This window comes from Pollicipes pollicipes, unplaced genomic scaffold (assembly GCF_011947565.3).
Source record: "Pollicipes pollicipes isolate AB1234 unplaced genomic scaffold, Ppol_2.1 Scaffold_4740;HRSCAF=5597_pilon_pilon_pilon, whole genome shotgun sequence".
In the NCBI taxonomy this organism is placed as follows: domain Eukaryota; kingdom Metazoa; phylum Arthropoda; class Thecostraca; order Pollicipedomorpha; family Pollicipedidae; genus Pollicipes; species Pollicipes pollicipes.
The window spans coordinates 9,993,510-10,021,201 of record NW_023596545.1 but is presented as its reverse complement, the minus strand read 5'-3'; the positions used below and the strand labels follow the sequence as shown (position 1 = coordinate 10,021,201).

Below are 27,692 nucleotides of genomic sequence, written 5' to 3'. Positions count from 1 at the left end.
TCCACTCGCCGGTGTTGTGGGCCCGCTGCGCGGAGCTTCACGTCCCGGGCGATGTCCCGCCGGCGGGGGCGCGCCGCGGAGTGACCGCCGGGGTCGCTCGCCGTGCCGGGTAAGGTGCCGGGCTGCTGTGCGGGGCGCTGCCAGCGGCGGAGCGACGGGTCTCTCCACGCAGGTCAGCCCGGAGATCTGGAGTTTTGATGTGTTCATTACTTAGGGGCTTCGTCGCATTGGTTGTGAAGTAAAGAATGATCCTAACGCGTTGGTGTTGGCGCTAAGCTCCAACAGCGCTAGCATGCGTTTCACGTAATGAATCGAGCTGAACGACGAAATAGCTTTTGGGTTATATATATATATATATATATATATATATATATATATATATATATATATATATATATATATATATAATTGTCTTGGGCAATAGGGCGGGGTCAGTGCATCCCCATTATTCCATTATTATGCTTGCTAGTGGCCTAAGGCTGAAAGCCTGTTTGTTGGCTGACTTGTTTAATTGAAGGAGGAGCGAAACAATTGTTGGCGTATGAAGGATCATTTTTACAGTTATGAGGACAGCATTGTGGACCCTCTGACATTTATAAAGTGGACCAAAAAGTTACCATATTTTTGCGCAGTTTTTTTCTCATGTAGATCCATTGGTAGTATTTCCTTAAACCAGATTAAAGTGGCGCAATTTCCCCTGATGCTAAGTTTTTATCACAATATGATCTCTGTGAGAACATGGGAAAGGTTTCACCTGACCAGGAAATGCCTGTTCCATATGTGGCGTCAGACGTGCACGTGTGAGTCACGTAAACCATCCAGCCACCTTGTGTGGCTGTGCAGTGGCCCGGGCGGTGCATCTGCTTTCATTCAGCAGTCAGAAGCTGCATCTCCCCCTGAAATGTCCGCGTATCTCATTCAGCTGTCTTCAGCAATCACTCCTCCAGTGGAACCCATCCTAGCCGCTGATGAAGGGAGGCAGGGGGCATGGTGTCCAACAGCCCCCTTGTACTTACCGGGTGGGCGGTCACGCGCGGCCGGTGGCTGCTGCTTGGGCCCGACAGGCGCCCGGGTCAGCGGGGGCGGGGGCGGGGGCGGGGCGGGCCGGCCGTGACCCCGGCCCGGCCGGCACCGAGCGCTGTTGTCTGCCGCAGGACGGCCCGCGCCACTGGGCGGTCGCTACCGGCCGGCAGACGCTGGTGAGCCGCCGCCGCTGGCGAGCCCTCCCCTTCCCTGCCGCCCCCTGACCGCCCCCTCACGCCCTGTCACCGTAGCGGTGAGACCCTGACGTCATAGTCCGCACCCACTGGCGGCCCAGTACTGGGCGGTGACGTCATAGTACCGAACCCGTGACGTCATAGTGCTGAGCAAGTGCTGTCATAGTGCTGAGCCAGTGACGTCATAGTGCTGAGCCAGTGACGTCATAGTGCTGAGCCGGTGACGTCTCGGTCCTGTCCGGGCCTCGTAGTGTGGAGCGGCGAGCCTGTCCGGTCGCCGGCCTGACCTAGCCTGACCTGACCTGGCGTGACCTCGGTGCGGGCCGGAGGGGGCGGCCCGCGGACCGGCTCCACGCCCCACGCTGACCCAGGGCGGTGCACGTGACCTGTGACCTGACCTGTGCCGCTGACCACCTGCTGTGCGTGTGCACTAACAGGGGGCCCGGCCGGGCGCGGGCCGAGGTGACGGCCGCGTGTCGTCGGCGCCGTTGGCGACGTCCGGCCCGGGCTCTGTGTGGCGCCGGTTCGGCGGCCGGCCCGGCGGCGGCGGCACGAAGCCTCTGGTGCCGCAGCTGCCGGCCAGTGCTGCTCGGGAACCTGCTCGGCTGGCGGTGGCCCGAGAAAGCAGGCGTTAAACTTGATGGCTACCGTTTAAAGTAGTTCTTTCACGTCGGGACTGATTTGGCTTAGCCGTTGTAGCCCATTGTAGGGGGTCACATGATCTCAATGCTGGTGGTGACGCCTCAGCCCGGCCAGTGGGATGTACTTTGAATGCCTGATCTTTGAGGTGTTTAGGTACTGGATTGCAAAATATTGGGGTGGAAGTGAAAATATCCGCAAAACCCCCGCAAATCCCCAATCCCCTTTCCCGCAAAACCCCCGGAAATCGGGAACTACACTTTGACATTGTTTTAGCTTTCGGCAGACCTGAGCATCGTGGATTTTCTCACCCGCTTTCATGTCGATTTCTCGTTTGGTAACGTTTATGTCACTGCGGTATAGACTACGTTGGACAGTGATGGCCACCCTGTCCACCCTCTCCACTGTCCGCTGTCCACCTTCTTTTTGTTATGGTGAGTAACTGTCTATTCGTTTGAAAATCCAGAATTTAAAATGTATGTTATCTATTTGCATCATGACATGTCTCATGCCATAGAATGAGTTCACGCAGACTCCCCCTCCCCGCTCCCCCCCCCGCCCCCCTCTCCCCCCCCCCCCACATACATCGTCACCACCAAACACACAAACACACACTGGCCGCTCTCTGGTGCTTCTCAACCTGTCCCTCGAACTGTAGCCACAGCTTGGCGGGAACGTGGCAGACCAGGGCCTCCCTCTCCTGCCCCTCCCCCCTCGCTCCCCCTCGCCCCCTTTCATGGTTCGTGTCCACTGGTAGGACGACTTGAATGCCGTCTCACTCGGGCGAGCACCGCACCTGAGCACAGCCGGCGTCGCCGACTAGAGTGGCGCCGGCCGTTTGACGCCCGCGCCAGGCGCGTGCCTAGGTATTGTGCACCGCATCAGACGTCAGGGGTCGGCCAGCGCCGCGCCTGGCTCACTGCGGGCGTGCACGGGAGCGAACTAGTGCACCAGCTGTCGATTCCCGAGTCGCACCGCCACCCTGACCCGGTGGCTGCCTGTAGCGTGAGAGCCTCCTGTCCGCGGCGGGGCGTCCTCCGACGCCAGGTACGTCGGCATGGTCCAGTACAGCTGAGGTCTGCACGGCCTGCCGCGCAGGCGCCGGCTGTGTTCGTCCTGCCGCTCGGCTGTTTGCCTCCAGGGCGGTCCCAGCGGTGCTGAATTGGGTGGTCTGTGTCGAAGGCGGCAGTGCGGAGCCGTCTGTGTGTGTTGACGTGCGTTTGAATGGTGTGGTTGTCTGCCGGCGTTTCTCATCGGCGTGCGTCCGCGTCTCTGTGTCTGCTACTAACAGCTCATCCGAGTGGGCTTCTCCAGCGTGCGCTGTGCGCCCCAGCCTGAACTGGTGTGTTGGCGACGGTGCCGGCCCTGGCTTGTGTGCTCACCGCACGGCCCCCGGCCGGCCGCCGCCCCACGCCGGCCTGCACAATATGCCTGCCGGCTCGCTGGTGGGCCAGGTAGCCATTTCCGTGGGCATAGTCAGTCATCAGTCGCCTTTTGGGCTCGTCTTGGGGATTTGTCGCTGGACATCTGCTGTCCCCCTCTCCCATTGGTCCGCGTGGCGCGGACTCACACTGATGTTCCGTGCGCGCAGGTCAAGGCCGGCCCCTCCCCTCGCTTCCGCCGGTGAGGCTTCTGTCGCCTTGTGGTGGGGCTTCAGCACGTTAAGAAAAAATATGCGGCGCCAAACCCATACGAGGTCGTTGAGAGGTAGCGCTCCGAGTCGTCTCGTCGCGTTCGTCTCGGACGTACGGCCGCTGCGGCGGGCTGGGCCGGGGTGACGGCCGTCGGACGACCGGCAGTGCCGACATTCGGGCATGCTGGGTCGGTCTGGGGCTTCGCTGCTCCGCGCACCTGCCCAAAAACACGCCAGAACGCCTCCACTGAGCACTCCAAACACTGTCCTGAGACGCTCAACTAAAACCCACCTATGGAACCTCTTAGTAAACGCCTTACCGACACTCGATCATATATATATGTATATGTTTATATATGCTAACACTACCGTCAGCCTGCGCCCTCCTAAACTCTGTAGACGTCTGGTCCTGGGCAGGCCGTCGACATTGAATGGACACCCCGCCGACAAGGAACACCGTGTACCCCCGGTGAGGGGTCAGCGCTCGAGCGGAGCCCCGTGCGACGCTGTACTTCGCCCAGGCCGCTGCCGTCATGGGATTTGAGCCTGGACGATGCGTCGTCTGAGCCGTCTCCGCGTCGGCTACGGAGCGCGACGCCGTGCTAGCCCCCTCCCCCCCCACCCCCCACCAATGCTTTTCGAGTCTGTTGATGCTGGTTGTAGGCTGTCGCGGGAAGGGAGCATAATTGTTGCGTCTTTTCTGTGTCCGAAAATGTGCTCTTTTGCACATTTAAATTGACTTGTTGAGAGAAAATCAAAACGCTCACCTTAACCGCGATGTCCCTTCTTTAAGACCTCTAACGGTTCGTCATGGCGTTCTGGACATCATTAGCCTTCACAAGCACAGTCGACCATCGTCACTTGTTTATATCAAATGTTGAGAAGTCCGTCGATCGCGTAAGGAGCAGCACAGAGCTCCCGTGAGCAGAGGGTCGCAGAGTCCCGCCAAGTCAGGGACTGACGGTGGTGCCGTGGTGGCGGCCGTTGATGCCGCCCGCCCGGCGACTGACCCGGCCCGCGCGGCCCCGCCCCCGCAGGACCACAGCTGTCGCAGCGAGGACCTGTCGCTGGCGCGGCACCTCGACAACAAGGCGGCCGCGGCCTGGGTCGGCCACCCTTACTTCGACGTCATGGACAATTCGTGCGACTTCGACACCAAGATCCGGCGCACGATCGCGGTGAGTGCGCCAGGGCACCACCGGAGCTTGTGGGTGCACCGGTGTGGCTGGAGCTGGTGAGTGCGCCAGGGCACGGCCGGAGCTGGTGAGTGCGCCAGGGCACGGCCGGAGCTGGTGAGTGCGCCAGGATGTGGCTGGAGCTGGTGAGTGCGCCAGGGTGTGGCCGGAGCTGGTGAGTGCGCCAGGGTGTGGCTGGAGCTGGTGAGCGCGCCAGGGCACAGCCGGAGCTGGTGAGTGCGCCAGGGCACGGCCGGAGCTGGTGAGTGCGCCAGGGCACGGCCGGAGCTGGTGAGTGCGCCAGGGCACCACCGGAGCTTGTGGGTGCACCGGTGTGGCTGGAGCTGGTGAGTGCGCCAGGGCACGGCCGGAGCTGGTGAGTGCGCCAGGGCACGGCCGGAGCTGGTGAGTGCGCCAGGGTGTGGCTGGAGCTGGTGAGTGCGCCAGGGTGTGGCTGGAGCTGGTGAGTGCGCCAGGGTGTGGCTGGAGCTGGTGAGTGCGCCAGGGTGTGGCTGGAGCTGGTGAGTGCGCCAGGGTGTGGCTGGAGCTGGTGAGTGCGCCAGGGCACGGCCGGAGCTGGTGAGTGCGCCAGGGTGTGGCTGGAGCTGGTGAGTGCGCCAGGGCACGGCCGGAGCTGGTGAGTGCGCCAGGGTGTGGCTGGAGCTGCTGAGTGCGCCAGGGCACGGCCGGAGCTGGTGAGTGCGCCAGGGCACGGCCGGAGCTGGTGAGTGCGCCAGGGTGTGGCTGGAGCTGGTGAGTGCGCCAGGGTGTGGCCGGAGCTGGTGAGTGCGCCAGGGTGTGGCTGGAGCTGGTGAGCGCGCCAGGGCACAGCCGGAGCTGGCGTGACCCAAGACTACTGGATGCGACCGGAACCGATGCAGACCTTATCCGCTCATACGATCGGGGTCGGCGCCCCGTGCCCTGCCGCGGCCAGATTTCGGCCGGGTTTCGCTAAATCGCTAAAGGCTTCTTAGACCTGTAGCGTTTTAGATGGTGACCTGTAAGCGTGTAACGTGCAAGGTTTCCGACCAGACGGTCAGTTTTTCAACATGAAGTCCCTCTCGAAAAGATCATTGCGATGAAGCTTCGTGGTTTGTGCTGCGCAAACGTATACCACGCGGTTTAAAAGTGCGCGTGCTCATTAGCCTTCTTTTCGAGTTAAACCGCGATTTAGCACGTTTTGTCTCGAGTTAGTTTAACTCGTTCATCTCTACGGCGTGGTAGTGCCGGGTGGTTCCGCGCTATTCTACCAGTCATATCGAATCTGCTGTGCTCTGCTGTATCCCGACCGGACATCCCTACATAGCTGATTGAAATCACCGCGAAAACTGGCCATGACATTTCCACATCCCAACTGCCTCGAAAGCACCCCGGGCATATCACTTCGTTTGACCTGAACACCCCCTCCCCAACCCAACCACTATCGAGTGGGCGGCCGTCTGACGCCCGCCCCGTCCAGCGACGCCGCCACCCGGCGGTCGGGCGGCCCGGGCCGGATATACGCCCAGACTATCTGGCTGAGATATACGGGGCCGGCGGCGCCCGAGCCCGATTACTTGACCGCGGCCGGTGTTGCGTCGCAGGTGACCGTGGGTGCAGGCGCCCCCGCCCGGGCCAGGTCACCGCATCGACACAAGCCCCGGTGTTGACACCGGGCCCTGCTATCAGCTACTGAGCGACTCTCCGGCTTTGGCGCCGCCCACTTAAACTGATGAGAGGACGCGGGGGTCGTGGTACTGTCGATCGGCGACCAGTCGCGGATCGTATGACCGAACACAGACGGTTGACCCGCCCTGCCGCTGACGCTCCGTCTCCGCCGCGTCCCCATCCCGCGTCACATGACCGGCCACGCCCGCGGCCGGCCGCCGGCGGCGCCGATTGGCCACTGGGAGCCTTGAGTGTCGCGCTCACCTGGGCGCCGCTGTCTGAGCTGAACGGGTTGGGCGGACTCTCGCCAGGCTTTGACTGCACATGGATGTGCGGCAAATGTGTGGATTGAAGGTTAGTTGGGTAAGCTTCAGAGTCAATGACAAACTTATTAGCTTCACTGTGGCACTTGCCTTCGATGCTCCGGTGACGTTTCCAGCTCTGAAAGCTCTGAAAAGTTCCGAGATACCGTCTGTCAGATCCCCCCCCCCCCCACCCCCATGATCCAATTCAGTACTGCCACGCGCATTCATGCGTTTAGTTAAGAAGAATCGCCTGGGGTGCCGGTAGTGTAGTGGTCAGCGCGTCTGCGTTCACCACTGCGCATCTGGGAAACCAGAGGTACGGGGTTCGATTCCCCGCGGTGGCCGCACTTCCTGCCAGGGTGAGAGGCAGGCGACGCCATATAGCCTCAGCAGCTGAGTGCGTCGTAAAGCCCCAATGGCACACAAGAAGAATTGCCAGTAGTCGCAGAGTTTCGTTCAAACTGGGAAAGGCTCACTACCGCACTGGGCCTACGCGCATGTGCCCCCTCCCCCCCCCCTCCCCCATGAGAATAGAGTAACTGGCGTTTTCTGGCAGCCACTGGGGACCGAGGAGCGCGGAAGCATCTCAACAAATGCATGAATCAAACCCCTTGTCAAGCAGAACGTTTTCCATACAGTGTGGGACTGTTGGGCCCCGCTGGCGGGCCAGGCAGCCCCACTGTGCGTCAGACGACGCCTCCCCCTCCCCCTCCCGGCCGGGCGCCGGACGGCCGGCGCCGACGCCGACGGCGCGCCTGGCTCCGTCACCATGCCGACTATTTCGGGGCACGCGCCCCTCCCCGGCTTACTTCTCCCACCTGCCCTCCCTCCCTCCCCCCCCCCCCCCCTGCCGAGACGGCTGGCCAGACTCTGCCACGCCAGACACTGCCCTCGTCAGAGGCGGCCCTGCCTGCCTGGACAGCCATAGTCGCGCTCCGGGGTGTTGCGCACTTCTGATTGTGTGGCCCAGGTCTGCGGTGGCGTGTTGCGTTCTGAGTGGTCCTCAATTAACGGCTCTTCATTTGCCTTCATAACGTTGATAATGTGCTAAATCGTGTTGGTGTGTAACAGTCAAGTTGCACAATATTATGCAGTTGGCTGTTTGGTCGATCTTCACGTCGCTAACTTAGCAGCATTCTGTTCAAGGGTATTCAGTATGGTTTCTTCAAAACAACCAATCATATTGTGTCGTGCGGGTCAGCGCTACTCATTTCTTCGCCTTTTCCTTCTCCCTCAGTCCCCAGCAGAATGCGGATGTTCTGTTCCTGACACGAGATTCACATGCCTGTTATGTTCCTTGAACGAGGTTCACTTGCCTATCTCGCAACAGACTTCGCACGGTTTTCTGTGTTCGGAGGGTTTCTGCCCAGATATTTTTCTTGCTCCTTTGTTCCGCAACCACGCTTATACTTCGTGGGTGCAACCGCTTCTGCACTTGCCCTTCTCTGGTCCTCGTCCCTAGAAAGCAACTCAAATATTGGCTTGGCCATGAGAATTGGAATCCATGCATCGGTGCCCGTTCGCATTGGTCGCAGTTGCTGATGTCGCAGCAGCTGTTTATATGAAACAATGCTTCCCTCGCACTCACCGCACGGTAAATTTGGAACGAACATTGTTCGATGCGTGCCGCCGGCACCTGGAAATATAAACACAAAGTTTCCATGATTCATGCATGTTTTTTCGATGGTTCCAACTTTCATTGAGCACTACCTAATTTTGTGTTTGATGTCACGACGCCGTGATTACCATATGAAATACCACGCTGACCATTTTGTTTTAAGCATTTAGCAATTAGTGATTAATATTAGATTAAGCAAGCAATTAGCAATTCTGTATGTTCGACTGATGACAAAATATACGTTCGATAATAGCCCCGAAAAGTTCTTACCTACTGTGGATGTTGATATGGGCTATTGCCTGATATTACAGCTGCTACTCGTCTATGACAGCGAATAATATGAAATCGGGAGAAAACGGCAAATTTCTTGAAGGCATCGGAACCATCATCAGCTTAATAATGTAATGATCATTCAAAAAAGAAAATAAGGTGCCCACATCGGCGATATAACTACTTTGGTGGCTGGTAACTTCTCCTAATGAACCGTCGCCTGTTCTGTGCTGTAAGATGCTCTTCATGTTTTCCACGTGTGTTCTGGGGTAGGCTGTGTGTGTTCCCGCACATTTGGCATGCAGCAGTAAGATGTGAAATATTAGTGTCCACGCGGAGGGAATCTAAGTGAGTAATCCGGTAAGCGGATGTCGCCAGATCATGATCATCTTCATGTCGCTAGTTTTGCCTCAGACATTGGTAAGATCTTCACTAGTCAGACCATCGGCCACTGTCGTTACTGAACGACAGCAGGGAAGCGGGACCAGCTGCTGCCAGCCCACCGGGCTGACTGTGTGACGAGTTTGGCAGCCGGCGGCTTGGCTGATTGGGCGCTGCCAGCTTGGCGTGGGTCCGGCCCCCTGTCGCTGGTATCACCTACATTATTTGGGCGTAAATGTCCGTCATCTTTAGGGCCTTGCAGCACCAGGCGTGTTATGTATGCTTTCACTTTTTTACGACGTCCTGAAAAATCCGGGCAGGGTCCACTTTGACATCGCCCGATGGCGTGAAATGCGCCTCTGAGACGCCGAGGGACACACGTGCTGCCTCAGAATCACGCAGAACACGCTAGGTGAAAACCCCAATTACGGTCAGGATTCTGAGCGCTCCTGTGGTGCAAACGTGCCTCGGGGACGACGGCGGCTGATTCGCCAGTCGTCTTTTTATGGAGTACAGAGCAAAGGGAGGCTATATTGACTCGGAGGCAGTAGCTGCACATAACCTCAGCCACCGCCGGCCGAGGCGGTCGGCGTGCTCGAGAGTGATGTGTCAGAGATACTCCGCTGAGCGCCCCTGCCAGTAGCACGCGGTCCGGTTCACATAATCGATGATGTCATCAAAGTGGGACGTGCAATACAGTTCGTGCTGTCTAGGACCGTCATAAACAACTCGATGTAAGCCGATAGTGAGTGATGACTGCGTCGTAGTGTAGCCAGGCTTACGTTGTCCCTCCGGCGTTTTAAGTGGTACTTACGGTGTATCACTTTCCTGTAGGCGTCACAACGCCTGCAGAAATGAGATCCTGGTATCGGCCTGCTGACCGTCAGATACGAACCACGTCCACCTAACCTGAAAATCATTTTGTAGGCATTCTAAGTACTCACGTCCTTCAACCTCAGTTTTTGTTTTCGTTTGAAGAGATCTGTTATTGTTTTCGACGTAACTATTCGTTTACACTGATGCAGTATTTTTAAGTTGTGCTACTACAAGTAATATTTTAAAGCGTAGATCGTAAATAATAAAAACTGGGTACTGGATTTACGAGTGTAACTGATGACTGCTGCTCGTTATGCCCTCGCGTTCGATGGAGCCACGAGTACTCATTGCAAAAACAACCGACGTTAGACCTCCAGCCGCAAGCCACCGCCTCTGCATGCAGTGCTCTCGCCGGGAGCCAGCGTCCGGAGAGCCGACGGTTTTGCAGTGTGAGTGAGCGGTAGGGCTTTAAACCGACCACCAGCTGCCACCTGTGGTGTTCTGGCCGACATTCGCGACGTTGCCACCATCAGGCTGACTTTCATAGACGAAGGCCCCATTCGGCCACACGCTGTCGCCCGTTGGATGGCAGTGCCAGGCCGCACGCGGGCCGCCGACGCCGCTCTCCGCCGGCCAGCTCCTCAGCTGAGCGCCGCTCTCTGGCGCCCGCCGGCCCCCGCCCTCCCCCTCGGGCGTGGCCTGTGGAGTAGGCCGGCGGTGGTGGCCAGCGCCCCGCCGGCCCGGTCGGTGTCAGCTCGGCGCCGGGTGACCGTGACAGCCAGGCCGGCGGCGGTCGGTGTCAGCTCGACGCCGGCCCGATCGGTGTCAGCTCGGCGTCGGGCGGCAGCGGCGGGCGACCGTGACAGCCAGGCCGGCGGCGGTCGGTGTCAGCTCGACGCCGGCCCGGTCGGTGTCAGCTCGGCGCCGGGCGGCAGCGGCGGGCGACCGTGACAGCCAGGCCGGCGGCGGTCGGTGTCCGAGGGTCGGCGGCCTGGGGGCGGTGGCCTGACCCCGGCTGCTGATCAGGTAGCTGCAGGCAGTGATCATCACACCTCGGGGGTTGTCAGTTGGCTCAGAAGCAGCAACGCGAGCTGACGCTGCCGCTTGCGTCGGGTGCGTCCGGTGTCAGAGGGACTCAGGAATGGTACTGGCCAGTGATTAATGTGGCGGCGGCACTCCCGCTGGCACGGTGTTGACGTGATATGTCAGCAGCATCTCAGCGCTGGTGACGGCTGTAGTAGTGTCCATTCAACAGACATGATCAGCACTGGACCCTGCCGCGCCCATCGCTGTTCTGACTCGCGACGTCTCGGCGCGGCCGTGACGCGGCGACCACCCGCGATATCGGCCGCGAGGCTACGTCATACGGCGCCTGGTCAGTGCGCATGGGCGCTCGCACGAGGCGTGGCGCCTCCGCGTCGCCTGCTGAGGTCACACACCAGCGCCGGTGGCGCTGCGCGGACCGCCGCGACGGACCCAGTGCCGTCGGCGCGCACCCGGTGGGCCGGTCCGGAGTGCTGGCGCTGCGCCCGACCGGCCGCCCGCCGCCTGGCCCGCGGCCAGAGCGGGCGACCTCTGACCACGGCTAGAGGCGCCCGCGGAGGGCGGCCCCGAGCCTCGCGTCGGCAGGGTCGGGACAGGCGCAGCGCCAGCGGGGGCGCGCCGCGGAGGACAGCCAAAAGTCAGCGGAAACAGGGGGGAGGGAGGGGAAAGCGCAAGACAGATGATTTGGGACCGACGAGCTGAAGCAGGGAATCGCTGCTAGGGAGCGGTGGCGCAAGGCTGCAAAGGCCCCTTTTCTCTCGATTGGTCACGCTGCTGGTCGTAGTACTCACGGTTCTGGAGAGCCAGGTGGAGCTGTGGATCAGGGGGGGCTTGTGTTGGAGATGCGAGTTCATCCGCGGCACTGCCTCAGGGCCTGAACATGCTACCATTCGCCGTCAAAAGTCCGCTCCTTCATTGAGGTCGTGGCTGTAATATGAGGTGAGATGGAATGAGAGTCAAGTTGTGTGGTTTTCACGTCCTGGTGCTGTCACCGCGGGGCATGTTGTGCGTGGTATCACGGTGTGGCGAGAACGTGTGGTGACGCGCGTTTACTGATCGAGGAGGAAAAGATCGCACGCCTGTGGTTCGCCGGGCGGGACTGGACCTGGGCGATCGTATACAGCTGCGCCGTCTGTCCCGTCACTCCTCATCACAGCCGGCCCTCCAACCCGCCGTGATCCCATGGACCAGCGGCGTCTGATGCGGTAGCCGGCCGTGCCTGACCAGCTGACCTGGCCGACAGACGGTCTGCCACCGCCTGGGCATCGACACTGGCGACCGGCTTGCCACCGGCTCCAAGAAGTTCAAGTTCCTGATCAGGCCGCCGTTGCCCGACACGTCTGCCTTCCCCGGCTTCCAGGACTTCGAGGTGGTGCACCACTACCTCAACACGGGCAGCAAGCGCATGCAGACGCGGCTGAGGAAGCGCGGACAGAACGGTACGTGTCCTGGAGGCCTGGCCTGGGTGTGTATGTCTTTGTGTGTGCCGGTAGGTGTGCAGTGCAGGCTTTGAGGGTAAAAGGGCTGGAGAGGGCGGAGACAGGTGCCGTGGGTAGGCACTAAAGGCTATTTTGCGCCCGGAAAACGGGAGAGCTGTTCTTTGGCGCAGCGCAGCAGTTTTTGGAGACTGACTAGAAGGATCCTTTAAGATGGTATTGTTGGGATTTTTTACCCTCGAGTGGCAGTTGATGAAAATCCTCCATTATTTTACGAGAATGCGCCATTGCAAGCGCCCGCGAAGAAGGTTCTCTGACCATATGAGGTCTTACTGTTACGACCTCGCGTGTTATCGTGCGATAAGGGCATACTTCACCGCTGCAAACTACCCCAGCATTGTTTACGGTTTGTTTTTTGTAAAACGTTTGGCGGAAAGACTGTGTCGATCTTTGGTGGGGTCTGCGTAGTTCATCACTGAGAGGCTAAAACGACGGCGCGTTTGTCAAAACAGGGTGCCGTAACCAGGAAAACGGCGGTTGAAGGATAACATGCGATATCTGCTGCAATGCGCGAACGGACTGGTCGTATATACTCGGTTGCAACACCGAGCTATGCTAGAGTATGCTCGGTTGCAGTACCCTTCGTTTACGTATCCAGTTCCATGCAGCCGAGGTAGCCAAGCTCTTTTTCTGACTAGAGCTGGAATGAGCTGGAGCCGTCGCTGGCCCTGTGCCAGGCCTCGACGCGGGTGGAGGCGGTCCGCGCGTGCTGCTCGGCCCTGATCAGCGGCGCCCAGCGCTGAGAGTGGCGGACTTCGTGCGGGTGCGGTCGGCAGGCTGCGCTGTCGCCATTTAGCAGAATTTCTCGCGTTTGGCTGCTTGACTAGCAGGAAAGGACACCTCACGCAATATTCTGAGGAACGGCTGAACGCCCACGTGGATTATCGTGCAGAATTTGCTCGACGATGGCGCCCTAGGAGGCAGTTAAATACGTGAATAAACGACATAATAGATCGGATTCGCACAACATAGAGCAGTGCTGCAGGCAGCAACAGTAGGCGTGACAGCTTGTTACAACTTAAACGTGAACGTTGTAACGTTGCATAACGCAAATGTAGTGTTGCATGACGCAAACTTGTCAGGTACTTCGTGTTGCTGTCATTCGAATTTCTTCAAAGTTCTTTTTTTTGCTCCTGGAGCGCTTCGTTATGCCGGCGCTCAGCACCAGCATGCCCGGCTTCACGTATACTGCTTCAAAATCGCCCAATCGCCAAGTGGCCACGTATGGCGCCGGCGACCGAACGAGGCAGAAACTCGCCAGGGAAAAACACTTTCGACTGCACAGTTGTCCCGTGCTGAACGCACGCTGGCTGGCCGCTCGAGGCTCATTCGCTTCCCGGGGTGGTGGCAGTCGGTGCTGGTGCTGCGCTGCGGTGCCGCCGGCGGGTCTCGCTGCGGGGCTGCGAGCGCCCGGTGGTCAGAGCGCGTGACGGAGCCGTGGGCGTGGGATAGATCTGCCGCCGGTGGGCCTCGCTGCGGGGCTGCGAGCGCCCGGTGGTCGGGGCGCGTGACGGAGCCGTGGGCGTGGGACAGATCTGCCGCCGGGCGTGTAATCCGCGCGCCGCTTGTCGGACGCCGACCGCAGTGTTTGGCCTTGCCGTGTGTCCAGACCATGGCTGTCCGCAACTCATGAGTGCTGCTGGTCCCGCCGGGAGCGTCGATTGCGTGCTGAGGCTCTGCGTTTGATCGTGTAGGACTGAAATCGTGCCATGCACCCGCTATCCTGGCCTTCTGGCTGGCTACAGCGCAGTACGCGTGTACGGTTGCAAGGTCCGTCGCTGAGGTATATTTGCACGGGTGTCCATCGTCCCGTGGCATTGGCTGGAGGTGAGCCTCTCCCAATAGCGATCCTCCGTGCCGTCTGTTCTCCGTTGGCCTCCCTTCCACGACGTTGCACATTTGCCAGTCGGGCGCCTCTCGCCGGCCCACTGCCGTGCAGCGCAGGTGACAGCGTCGCTGACGGAGGCCACGAAGGCCGTCCATGCGCCGGCGCCTCGGAGCCCGATGGTCACACGGTCACGGCCGCCGGCGCAGGTACTGGCCCACGGCAGCGGCAGCGCGCGCACACGGACACGGCGATGTCTGCTACAAGTGGTGGGGTGTGAGCGATGTAAACAATTCCTGGACGTTTCTCCCCTGCCCCAACATCGCCCATGCGGGCGTCTGCCCGCCCCGGCCCGCAGGGCAGCCCCCCCCCCCCTCCCCCTCCGGACTGCGCATGTACCTGTTTGCACGCCCGGCTCGCACTGCTCCCGCCCCCCCCCCCCCCGTCCTCATCTCCCCCAAGACTGTGTCGCCCCATTCCGGGCCGCAGCTACGCTGGTCGAGGTCAGTCTCGGCGCAGTGGGTCCTGCGAGGGCCGGCTGTCGGCCGATAGATGCCAGACACCGCTCGCCAAGTGTTATGGCCGGACCTGTAGCGTCAGTCATCTGCACGCAAAGCTGCCCGGAAACGACGGTTTTGCAAACCCAGTGTAAATACTGTGTATGTCATTACGGTTGTTTATGATGAATAAACAGTCCGTCAGGCTTCAGCCTTCTGAAAGAAAAGTTTGCCTGCATCTCACAAGTATTATACCGATGTGATCTTTTAACATACAACTTTTCCAGATTAAGGTTATATATTGTTCTGTTTAGACTGGAATAGTTGAAAAACCCTACGAAGGTCGATAGACCAGAAATCTGTACATCTAATGTGATAGACAACTGGGTCGCATAGCGTTCGCAGGTATCTTTATGACAGCGAAGATGTAGTGCCTGGTCCGGAGTTGTTCTATCTAGATACACACTTACCGATGTAAACCTAGGGGCAAGCGCCATGACAAGGTTGTCACGCAAAAGCATAACGACCCCATCATCGCAGGGTATGCATTTTATCAATTACGGCGCGAACCTTTCACGCGCCAGAACCGCGGGAAGTAACGGGCCGCATGGGGAGTCCGTGGACGCGAACTGTGCGAGCTTCACCGTGGCTGGCCAATGGCTCCGTGGCTGGCCAGCGGCCCGTGGCTGGCCAGAAGTCCCGTGGCTGTCCAGCGGCCCGTGGCTGGCCAGAAGTCCCGTGGCTGTCCAGTCGCCCGTGGCTGGCCAACGGCCCGTGGCTGGCCAGCGGTCCCGTGGCTGGCCAGAAGTCCCGTGGCTGTCCAGTGGCCCGTGGCTGTCCAGTGGCCCGTGGCTGGCCAACGGCCCGTGACTGGCCGGCTGGTCGCGCTAACCCGCCGCTGCCGCCCGGCAGGCACCTGGTCCTACACCCACACCATCCGCAAGCCGGAGAAGCTGGGCCAGACGGTGGAGGTGAAGACGCAGATCTCGCACCGCGACTACACCAACCTGCTGGAGCAGGCTGACCGGCGCCACCTGCCCGTCTACAAGACGCGGCGCGCCTTCCTCTGCAACGACCAGTACTTCCAGCTGGACATTTACCGGGAGCCGCACCACGCCAGGTGCCGGCCGGCCGGGGAGGATGGGCGGCCCGGAGTGGCTGGTGGACCGGGGAGGGCGGGCGGCCCCGGAGTGGCTGGTGGGCCGGGAAGGGCGGGCGGCGCCGGAGTGGCTGGTGGGCCGGGGAGGGCGGGCGGCGCCGGAGTGAGTTGTGGGCTGGGGAGGGCGAGCGACGCGGGGGGTGGGAAACGGACCGGCCTTCAGACGGCCAGACGCTACAGGGATAGAGTTTATCGGTTGGTTTGAGACCTTGCGCTGATACTTGGCTCTTGTTACCATGCCTTTACTGAGAAAGGGCATTGTCTAACGTGCAACGAAAGTTGCCAGCAGTTCGTGTCTGAGGTAGTCTGGATGCCGTGCGCTGGCTCAGATTATTGCTACATGCCCCCTAAGATATGTATTTCGCAGCCGACTGCTCAAAACTTCCAACTGTCATTTTACCGCGAGCGCCGCCTTTTCTTTTGTATCCCCCCCCCCCCCCCTCCCCCGTCATCCCCACGCCACCCCACGGAATGAACACACATCCGCGGGTCGTGTTCTCACATCCCGACTCCGTCTTCCTTGCCCGGTGGCCGTCACACGGGCGCCTCCCCGGCAGAGCGAATCCCCGGCGCTGGAGTCCCGACCTGTCCGCGGAATCCCCGACCTCTCCGCCCTGCATCCCCTGACCGCGCCGCTCCGTCAGGTGCAAGGACCTGCTGCTGCTGGAGACGTACTCGACGCTGCCGGTGGCCGAGCTGGAGCAGCGGCTGCCGCCGTTCTTGTGCGTGGCGGGCAACGTGACCGGCCAGGCCGAGTTCTCCATGTACAACCTGTCGCTGCGCGAGGAGTGGGACGGCCAGAACTTCTACCGCGGCCCGGCCGGTAAGGCGGACGCGCCGCCAGCCGCCGGCGGCGATCGCCACTAACACCGCGCCCCGGCCAGACAGGTGTGTGATGGCGGCGGCCGGCGCCTGCCGCGCCGCTTTGGTCGGTGCAGGGAGCGGGCGACGGGCACGAGCGCAGCAGGGGCTGGTCTGGCGCACCCACCGGCTGAATCCACGAGATCCGGGACGAGCTGGGCCGGCGGGCCGCGCTCCGCGCTGCGGTCGGCGGTATCACGCGTCCTCGGGGAGCTGAGCGGGCTCGCGACGTGTCCTCATGTGAAAATTAGTTCACGAGCCGCGTCCGAAATGGCGTCGCGATGCGCCGCCGGCTTTTTTGGTCAGCTTCCGTCTGGCCGCAGCGCTCGGGCCGACTACGCACTCGCAGCCGGCGGACCTGCTGTGGGCTCGGCTCCGTGGGTTCAGAAGAGTGCCCGGGTGTCAGCTAGCCCCTGCGCCGCGTCATTGTCCGTAACTCGCTTGCAAACAGCTGGCGCAGTGGGCTCGGCCTTCGCATGCTGGACGGACGGAGGTTTATCGACGTTGGCTTGAGTCAAGAGCTTCTACGTATAGGTCTGGCTGAGCTGAGTTAGATGTAAGATTAGCTAGATGCTCGCAAGGATAAGACAGAAGTAACAGCCTTGTCCCTCGGAGAAAAACCAGGAGGATGGAGATAAACTGTGCCTAGATATTGTGGAGATATGGTGGTGTACACACACGCATACACACACACACACACACACACACACACACACACACACACACACACACACACACACACACACACGCACGCACGCACGCACGCACGCACGCACGCACGCACGCACGCACGCACGCACGCACGCACGCACGCACGCACGCACGCACGCACGCACGCACGCACGCACACACCCACACACACCACACACACACACACACACACACACACACACACACACACACACACACACACACACACACACACACACACACACACACACACACACACACACACACACACACACACACACATATATATATATATATATATATATATATATATATATATATATATATATATATATATACCCTTTGCCTAAATATCCATCCTCCCGGATTTTTCCGGGAAATAAGGCCATTACTACTGTCTTATCTATGAATAATGTTCCTCGCAAATGCACTTAACAACTTACGTAAAGATGTTCGCAAGATTGTCTGCTTTAAAGGAAGGTCGGCATTCGCCGATTCGTGGCCCTTCTCCGTCTTCGTGTTGTTAGCCAGCTTGGCCTTCATGTGTTGAGTTTGGAATGATTTCAAGCCTGAACGAGAACGTCTGGTCGCTCCTTGCCATCCAGTGACCATATCCAGCAGCCATTCGGACCCTGACATTCCCCGCCCTCGCGTTCCTTCTCGGCCACAGACCGGCACGTTCTCCTCTGGCGCCCGCTGCCTACGGCGTCCCGTCTGACCCGCCGCCCGACCCTCCGCCATCACTCGCACGGTCGTCGCATGCCACCGCCGTGAGCGTCGCCGGCTGGCCGCGGCTGCCGCCCTGCCTCAGCCGGTCGGCGCCGCCGCCGCCGCTGTGTGCCAGCCGTCACCAGCATGGTGCCGTTGTGGAGCGCGGGCAGGCCGGCCCCCCGCCGCCGGACGGGACGGCGGGGGCGCGGCCGGGCCCTGTGACCGCGCCTCCGCCGCCGCCGCCCATGGCCAGCCGAGCCTGCGCCCTTCCGCCCGGGCTATCCAGCCCGGCTCGCTCCGACCCGAGACAGGGCAGAGAGTCATGCAAGTCAGAGGGGATCCAATGCCAAATCGTTCCGCATACGGATTCATGGTGTTCTAGGCAAAGCAGCCATAGGGTTGGAGCAAGCCAGGGCCCGGTTCTAACGCTTCCTCGCGCCCAGGGCCCGAAAAATCGCATGTCATTGTTTAATCGTGTTAAGTTCTTCCACGCGAAGATACGTTTAGCAGCTATACGTGATCGACCCCGGCACATGGCTTTTGTGTCGTGAACCATACACATGCCGTGCAGTGTTGAACATGCGTTTGAACGGGGCTGACGTTTGGGGACGACGTGTGGTCTGGGGACTGGTCGGTTTGCTGTGCCGCCGTATCGATTTGTAAGTGCCAGCTGGCAGGGGAAGTCGCATGTCCGCTCCCCTCCTGCATTACCGACACGCCCCGCCCCCCGCCCCCCGCCCCCGATGGGGGATTGGCACGCTGATGATTTTCGCGCGCGCCCGACCCAAACCCGGCCGGTGTGTGTCTCGCTGGCGGGTGACGCTGCACGGGACGCTGCCGGCAGCCGAGGACGAAGTGGACGACCAGTCGGCGGCGCCCGGCGGCCAGGCGCCGCCGACCAGCTGCATGTGCAACGGCAGCTAGCCGCGGCGCTGGCCTCTGGCTGCCGACGCCAGGGGGCGGGTCGCGGCCGCTGCGCCGCCACAGAGGGCGCTCCTGGCGGCGCCCTCCACTCCGGCACTCCGGGAGTGGGCCGACGAGTCGCGCCGCCGCCGCGCCCCGGATGTCTTTCGAGCGCGGTGCCAAGTGGCGCCACGCGGTCGCGCCGGAGGAAGCCGCAGCCGGTGCGGTCGGTCCGCCGCTGAGGCAGCGCGCGCGGTGCTAGGTCAGGTGGGCGGGCGTGAGGTGGGCCCGGTGGCGTCTGCTTCGGGTCGGCCGACGCCCATGTTATGTCAATACACATGTTACCGGGTGCACTGCTATGTTGTCGCCCGTCGGGCCGTCTGTCGACGCAGCGAGCTGGTGTTAGTCCCGTCGTTTTTACTGCCTAGAAACGCAAGCTGTGCAGCTGTACAGCTGTATCGCTTCGTCGCGCCGTCCGACAGTTCCACGCGCGCGAAACGCGCGCCGCGTACCGACTTCGTGACTCGGATCGGCGGTTTTCCACCGTTGCCAACAGCGCATGACCTGAACATCACGGGGTCGACAATCAACTGGAGGCTTACCATTGGAGAGGGTAGCGATCGAGCACCTGGCGCCCGGCCTTACACTATCTGAAGCATGCACTGTTGCAAAAGAGCCCTTTATCGAGTTTAGTGCAATGTATCTCGGAGCTTCGGGAGCTGAGGTCTGCTTCTCGCATTGATCTGCTGCGAGGACGGCCGTTAGAAGGCGGTCCTGCCCACGTCCTTAGGAATTACATGGATCAAAGTACGCAGGCTGCCAATATTTGCGTGCTAGGTCGACCCAGTCATAAAAAAACTATCAATTTGCTTGGCGACATCGCTGTTTGAGAGATGACTATGTACTTGGCAATCCCGCGTGATGTTCAGAATTTTGAGAGTTCTACTTTAGATTCCTCACAGGCGATCTCAACGTTTCAGTACCCTCCAATAATACGATTTCCTACTCGATAACACGTGTTTGTAATTTTATACTATAGTTGGTACGTCCGTTTTACTCGTACTCGATATAACTAGCTGGAAATTCATCTTAGATGTCATAGTCTCATAGTCGACCGCCAAATGTATTAATACATTGCATTGATTATTGACCAATGTCCAGACTCGTGCTGGGCAGGATTATTCCGTGCTTGACTGATTCTGAGACAGAGTTTCGTCTAAAATCGCAAAGTTTGGCTGAACCATTGTGGAGCGGAAAGTGACATCACTACGTAACACACACGGCGACATTTCCCGTGGCGTTGCCTACAGTTCATCAAAATCGTAATGAGCCAAGCCAGAGTCTAGTAACTCCAGCCAGGACCGATTTCAGTCATCTTTAGACACGCACACATTAGTGAGTAGTCGTCTTCAACTTGCAAATCAGCTGAAGCCGGAGCCGAAATGACCTCCACACACTGAGCCAGCGTGTTCTGAGAGGGTTCAGCACGAGTTCGCTCATACCACACCATGTCCGACACGTGAATGTCACCCGGGGAATGGGAGGAAAGCTCAGCTATGACCGAGCGCCTCACAGGCACCGCACCATCACGCTCAGCGTTGTCACTGTGACCCCAGCAGCCCTTCATATCGCAAGCACCGACCTGGGTCTCCTCATCCGGTCGACGCTGTTTCTTCACCAAAAACGAATGGTAGCAATCAGTTTATATTTGTGGCAAATCTCTTTTGAATCTCGCACCTCCCCACTTGCAGCGATGACACTAGTTACTGGTGCCCATTCCACGAGATCCTCGACGGAGTGCTGAATCGCAAATCACAAAGACCACGCGAAACGGTGCGGTGCGTGCCCGATAGGAAGATTTCCCGACCGGCCACCGGACGGGCCGGCCGAGGGCCGACGACTAGAAAGGAGGCCCGGCGGCGACCTTGTACTGGCACACGCATGCGTCCCCCCCCCCCCCCCCCCACAAACACCCCTGTCTGAGGATGGCACTACCGGCAGCACATCTCCCGGTCGCGCCGGTCCAACGCCGATTAGTCCTCGACGGACCAGCGGCAGCGTGGCCCCCTGGCCGGACGCCGGACACCGTACGACGGCGCGTGACTCGCCACCGTCCCAGGTGCGACCGATGCACCGTACACACGTGAACCTCACGCGCAGGCAGCGCCTCACGTCTCGCGATCTATCACACTGAGTGACTAACACAAACTGAGGCCCACGAGTATCATGCCATAACAGAATCCCCGTATCACACAAGCGTTTTGTGAGCATAATGCCGTTCCGTCTCCCCGGGCCGCGGGTGGCCGTGTTCCCCACGCACAAGACCTCGGCGAGGGCAGCACTTCGAAGCACCACACCACGCCCACGTGCCAGTGCCACACGTGACAATGCCCAAACCAATCCCTCCGCCCCCCCCCCCCCCCCCCCCCAAACACGCCCACTCGCACGATGCGTAGCGGCATTTGGTCCGGAGACAGCGGCTGGCAGCATCGGCACGGTGCTGCCACCAAGCGACCAGCAGGCGCATCAACTTAGTACCTTGTACTTCCACACCTTACTGAGGGCGGAGCGGTCGTCGAACAGGCTTCGAACCATAACCACCTGGAAAGGAGGCGACAGTGAGACTGTTGCCAGCAGCGCACGTAGCTCACACAGTGCAAACGTTGGCAGAGGCTAAGTGGAGGAGCGGAGGCCTGGACAGCGCTTTGAGATTCAAAGCCTCCCAGGGTAGGCAGATTCTGATTCCAGGTTCGAATGAACTCGAATCATCGCGCCGGAATCGCGATCTGATGTACCAGAATAAAACGAGAACGGATGATACAGTCTTAATACCTGCTCCGTTCGATACTTTGTTCACGTGTCGCCCTCCCGCACATGTCGGAAACGGTTGCACTTTTGCCATTACAATTTGACCATTGTATTCACAATCATATTATCAACGACCCAAAGTCTATATGATCATCTAAGTCTTAAAATGGAGCACGACGGCTCGAAAAAATCTGAAGGCCTTTGGAAGAGGCAAGAGGCGTGGTCCAATGATGGTGGGCTTGTCCTGTGCCTACCACAGAGGCCGGTTCGGAATCTGACAGCTGAAAAACCAACTGAAAGGCAGAGATCAGCCCTGTCACTACATCCCCATACGCATTGGCCGGCGCGGTTCGCAGACGCGGCCAAGATATAAAGCCGCCCTCTTCGCCCCATAGCCATCGATCGCTGCAAAAGGCCCTCTCTTTGATATTCTGGGGCTCCGGCATGCGGGCGGGGCTTCTCAATAAGGCCTTCAGTTAGTCCCTCAGGTCCTGCAGCCGTGCCTTTGAGCGTTGGCACCCGTTGGTGTCCGTCGCCCCCCCTCCCCCCCCTCCACCCCCACCCCGTTGGCGCCCCCGGCTCCGGATGGCCGTGCCAATTCTGTCAATGATTTTGACGTTAAAGCGCGATACATCAGAAACTGGCCACAGTTAATTGTGGGAGGCCAATTCCACCACTGACAGGTGTCAAATCTATCAGGACCAGCTCGGATATTGAGAAATATCGGGAGTATCCGCGGCAACTCTGACGACGAAGAATCTGTGCACAATCATACGCCTCTCGGTTTGCGTCAAGGGAATATGGCCTCTCCAACCCCCTAGCCACCACTGATTAGTACCAAAGACCCAGTCGCGCGGAGCACAGGCATCACGGGCCTAGCGTTTCGGATATCTACAATGTTTTTTTCTCGAAATCCACCCAGCGCTGTGAGACAGACAAGGCCGCCTATACCGCGCAAGTTGACTGGTCCCCTACCACCAGCGTGTGTTCCAATGACGCCTTACCCGGGACCGAATCCCCGTCATAGCTTGTTGCATGCATGCCTGCGCCTGGACTCCACCGTCCGACCGATGGGACGCCTCCGCCGTCGCATAGCAAGCCCACCTGCACGACGCCGACGGCCAGCATGACGATGATCTGCATCATGGACCAGTTGGCGACCAGTTCGAAGTTGGTCTCGGCGATGCTGCGGTCGCGCGCCTCGAACACGCGCAGCTGGTCCTGCACGTGGCGCGACTGCAGCAGCTGGTGACGCACGCGCCCCACGGCGTCCTGTCGGCGCGGGGCGGTGTCAGCCGGCCGTAAGAGCGAGGTGCCGCACACACGGCGGCGGCACAGGCGCACCACGCAGCGGCACCCACCGGCGACGACAGAACTGAGCGCTCATCAGAGGAAAAGAATACACGGCGGCGGCATAAGCGCACCACGTAGCGGCACCCACCGGCGGCGATAGAGAACTGAACATTTATCAGAGAACCAGAACATAACAGCACGGCTTCACGAGAAAAGGGTCGCAGCAAGCCTTCGCACCGACTGCAGTTAACTGTATTCTCGTTCAGTGGTGGGATCTATCCTTTCCACAATGTAAGCAGCGGCACAGTAATAACTAGCCGCAGCACACAGTCGTAGAGCACACACACACATGAACCGTGCTCATGGCATACGAATTTCCGCACGCATGGCTCCGCGTAGGTGGCATTGCCCACTTGTCTAAACAATAATCACAATAATCACATCCTTACGCTATAACCTATTTTTCGGCCAACGGCATTTGATTACACCGCATTGGGTCATTAGGGTTTTATGGCGTCGCCTGCCCCTTGCCCTGGCAGGAAGGTTGGAAATCGCGGGGAATCAACCCCGTACCTATGGTTCCCCAGACGCTCAGGGGTTAACGCAGACGCGTCGACCACTACAATATCGACAACCTTGGCAGGCTACTCGACGCGGCATTTTTACACAGCAGCGATGCGGTGTAAATACACAAGCCCTTTGGCACGCAGCTCTTGCCACAGGACACCTTCAGTGTGCTACGTGGACTCGTTGGACCACGGTACAACAGGCCGCTCGATACACAGAGCCGAGTGCAACCGCTGATTAAGGTCCGGCCGTTCAGACAGCCCGCTCCGAGGCCGAGCGAGGTTGTTTCGGCTGGCGACGCCCGTATTCTGTCACTCTTTTGGCAATGCGACTGGAAGGCTCTGGTCCGGCACCACGGAACCACATAATAGGTTTTTCAGTTAAACGCGAAAACGTTTAGCAGTTAGCAGATGCAGGGCTAGCTGCGGTGCACCAGCGGCACGTTGGTAAGGAATATCGAGTCAGAGCGTGGTTTCTGTCACATGGCGCCGGGGCACATCCTTATGAAGAATCAATGCAAAAGCGTGCATAGCAGTAATAATTGGGTGTCCTGTTTCAGCGTAACTCGCACTATCAGCTGTCCGCCCTACCGTCGCTCCCTATCAGTGGATTACTATACCAAAAACCACGCGGGGAATTTTCTAGAACAAATCTTGACTGGAAGACGATTTCCCAAGCGCAAGCGTGACGACACAGAGAAGGCGCGCCAGTGGCCAAGTACATGCCAAGAGGCAAAGTACACGGAAAAGGAAACTGGAAGGTCGATATACTGTGCGCAATCCCTGCGCATCTCAAGAGCAGCGAACGACTCCCGGTCCGCTCACCGGTACCGACCAATGACACGCAACGACTTGAGGAGTTCCCGATCCCGGCCGGTTCCACGATAGGCTGAGAGGTGAGAACCACATCAGGCAAACTGCCATCGGATCGAACTGTGCGTAACTCCCTGCCCAGACTTTGTTGGTGGCTTCTGTCCGTATGTGGACGGTATGCTAAGGGATCGTGTGTAGCTCATTCATTCAAACCAGCCCCTTGCCACGCCTCCGTCGCCTAGAGGAGAGCTCGCGCGAGCCTGCCGAGGCAAACATCAGAGCCGCTGTCTGTGACTCCCTCCAGTGTGGTACACTGAGCTCCCTGCACGGGCTCAATGTCAGTCATCTGTGCGAACATCGGCTCCGGGTCCACATCCCAGTCCTAAGCTCTCGCCCGGCCCGTTGCCTCCTTAACCAGAGCGCACCGCCCCGTAGCGCCGACCGCGTCCCGATGGCCGACTCACCCCGCTCGTCGTGGGACGGCGAGGCGGCCGCCGTCAAGCGGCTGGACGCGCCCTTCCGTCTGCGCATGAAGGGCGACGGCGCGTTCCGGCCCGATCGGCGGCGTCGCGACATCATCCAGCAGGAGGGCATCACGCTCTTCGAAACCATCGCCGAGGGCAGCTTCAGCAAGATCCACCGCGCCTTCTTCAAGCGAGAGCACAAGGAGGTGGTGGTGAAGGTGATCCCGAAGCGTCGCGCGCCGCCCGAGTACTACGAGCGCTTCCTGCCGCGCGAGATCGCCACGCTGCGGCTGACGCAGGAGCACCCGCTGGTGGTGGACCTGTACGCGGCGCTGGAGGGCCCGGCCGCCTACTACCTGGTGATGGAGCACTGCGAGCGCGGCGACCTGCTCGACTACGTCAACAAGATGGGCTTCCTGGCCGAGGTGGAGGCGCGCGCCTTCTTCCGGCAGATGGTGGACGCCGTGCAGTACCTGCACCACATGGGCATCATCCACCGCGACATCAAGCTGGAGAACATGCTGCTCAACGCAGACTACGAAATCCGCATCGCCGACTTCGGCTTCGCGCGCTTTCACGGCGAGCGGCTGTCGGAGACCAAGTGCGGCTCATTCGTCTACACGGCGCCGGAGATCTTCCTCGGCCATCCGTACAACGGGCTGCGCGCCGACATGTGGTCGCTGGGCGTGTGCCTGTACGCCATGGTGTGCGGCCGGCTGCCGCTGGCGCAGACACGCGCCGACCTGCGCGACCCGCACGCCCTGCTGACGGCCGCGCACCGCAAGCTGCACTTCACCAAGCAGGTGACGTCCGGCTGTCGCCAGGTGACGCGCCAGCTGATGAGCACGGCGCCCCAGCAGCGGCCCACCGCCACCGAGCTGAAGCGCTGCCAGTGGATGGGCCAGCCGCTGCACGTCGCCGACAGCGCGGCGCCGCTGGGCACCAGCTGGAGCAGCGTCAGCTCGCTGCGGCGGCGGCCGTCGGCGCTGAGTGCGGCCGCCGCCGAGACGCCGCCGCAGCCGGGCGCCAACTGCGATCAGCGCCACGGCGCCGCGCAGCCGGTGCGGCCCGTGGAGCGCGTGCTGCTCGCGCTGGCCACGCACCGGGCGCGCGGCCTGTCGCGGCGCGAGTTGCTCGGCGGCCGGCCAGGCGCCGTGACGGGCGTGGCCGGCCCGGTCGGCCGCCGGCTCAGCTTGCTCGTGCTACACGAGACGCACGGCGCCGGCCAGCGTCAGGCGCTGCAGCGCAAGACCTCCTCCTCGATGGTGATGCTCAGCTCGGAGGTGGTGATGAAGGCGGCGCAGAGTCGCTCCGCCCTCACCCTGCAATCCGACATGCGGATGCTGAAGCACTCGACGGCCGGCCAGGCGGCACGCGCCGCCAAGCAGGACGCCCGCTCCGCCAAGAAGAAGGGCTCGGCCAAGTACACGTCGGCCAAGATGCGGTGGAAGGCTGCCGTACTGGCCATGAAGCGGCAGCGCTTCAACCGCTGGCGCGACCTCTGCCAGAAGCTGGGCAAGATGCCGCACATGCGAATCGAAGACGCAGAGCAGGAGCTGGACATGGAGCAGAACTTCGACTTCAGTCAGTTCTAGTGTCGCCGTTATCCACAGAAGACGCGCGCTCAACACAGGGGTGTGCCGTCTACCGGCACCCTGCGCGGCGTGCTCGGCTTCGTTAGCGGCGCGCCCATAATGTTTGCGTGTCTGCGCCGCGGCTGGGGGGCTCATGGTTCGTGGACTTACCAGAACGCTTCTCACCTGTATGTCCTGTAGCTTCATGTCATACACCTCGTTCTCCGTGGCGCCAAACTCATGGTCGATCTCGTCCCAGACCTCGCCGCCGTCCTCGCGCTGCACGCCTATCTCGAAGAACACTAGCTTGTTGTTGAAGCGACTGATGGTGTTGTCCCAGCAGGCCTTGAAGTCACCCTCCTCCTCAGCAGCAAACCTGGTCATACACAAGGGTCACATTTGCTATCAAATAATATGGGCCCAAACTTACAAGTAGCTGGTTTAACCTGAGGTGCATTGCTGAGTTATAATATATATATATATATATATATATATAATACATGAGCAACTCGCTGCTGTACACACCAAAAAAATGTAATTTGTATTGCTGAACCTTGTCATAAGTGGGAAAAACATGGAACTGCTACTTGATTAGCTGCCAAAGCAATCTGACAAATGCAAGCATACAGTATTACCTGTGTGAGCTGTCAGACTTCTTGAAGTCTGTAACAAGCTTTTTGCCTGTTGGACTTGAGAGATGGAAGTTAATGTCAATGTCACCTTGACCTCCATCTATAACCTGAAAATAACAACAAATATAAGGGATGTAATGACAAAATCATTTTTTCCAGACCTGATTAAGAATATTGAGAAGCATTAAGTCAAAGAATATACTCAATCATTGTCATATTACACCACTCTTTGCATTTTTGAAGGAAGATTCCCACCATTATTTTTGCATCATTAGAGATATGCTGAAAAGCATTTCTCACAGATAACCACTATAACCATACCTGGTACTCAATGTCAATATGTTCTCCCATCCTAACAGCTGCGTAAAAACATTCCTCCTTGCCAGCTGCAACTTCAATAGTCAGCTCTGTTTGGGAGCACACTGCAGTGTCAGCAACCCACAGAACCAGAAGCATCAATGCTGATACACTGCAGCTGTCCATGGCTGACTTAAGCAGTGGTGTTCTTCAATGGAAGAGGTTCCAAACAGACAGGCTGAAAGAAGAAAGGTAAGGATTACCTGATGCATTTCCATGTTCAATTTGCAAATTATAGCCACGCCAAAGAAGCTCCCACACCACACATGCTAAATGTCCAAACATGTTGGATTCCAAT

General features: G+C 59.5%; 2 protein-coding genes across 2 annotated transcripts in view; both read left to right on the top strand.

Moving 5' to 3' along the window:
* The window catches only part of Ttd14 (TRPL translocation defect 14), a 32,943-nt gene extending 14,035 nt beyond the window's left edge, over positions 1-18,908 (top strand). Inside the window, exons 6-10 of the mRNA XM_037222070.1 lie at positions 4,527-4,667; positions 11,989-12,184; positions 15,476-15,683; positions 16,367-16,545; positions 18,829-18,908. Coding sequence (XP_037077965.1) covers positions 4,527-4,667; positions 11,989-12,184; positions 15,476-15,683; positions 16,367-16,545; positions 18,829-18,908 — 804 coding nt within the window. The remainder of the gene's footprint in view (positions 1-4,526; positions 4,668-11,988; positions 12,185-15,475; positions 15,684-16,366; positions 16,546-18,828) is intronic.
* A 5,317-nt stretch (positions 18,909-24,225) lies between these two features.
* Positions 24,226-26,426, top strand: LOC119099022 (testis-specific serine/threonine-protein kinase 3-like). Its single transcript, XM_037222069.1, has 2 exons — positions 24,226-25,745; positions 26,043-26,426. Exons 1-2 carry the CDS (start codon positions 24,819-24,821, stop codon positions 26,424-26,426), a joined length of 1,311 nt encoding a protein of 436 aa, XP_037077964.1. The 5' UTR covers positions 24,226-24,818.
* The last annotated feature ends 1,266 nt before the right edge of the window (positions 26,427-27,692 follow it).

Excerpts from the sequence above, each read along its gene's own strand:
- LOC119099022 (XM_037222069.1), top strand. The coding sequence starts at position 24,819 with ATGGCCGACTCACCCCGCTCGTCGTGGGACGGCGAGGCGGCCGCCGTC. Across the intron at positions 25,746-26,042 it reads GGATGGGCCAGCCGCTGCAC|ACGCACGGCGCCGGCCAGCG; the intron begins GTCGCCGACAGC and ends GTGCTACACGAG.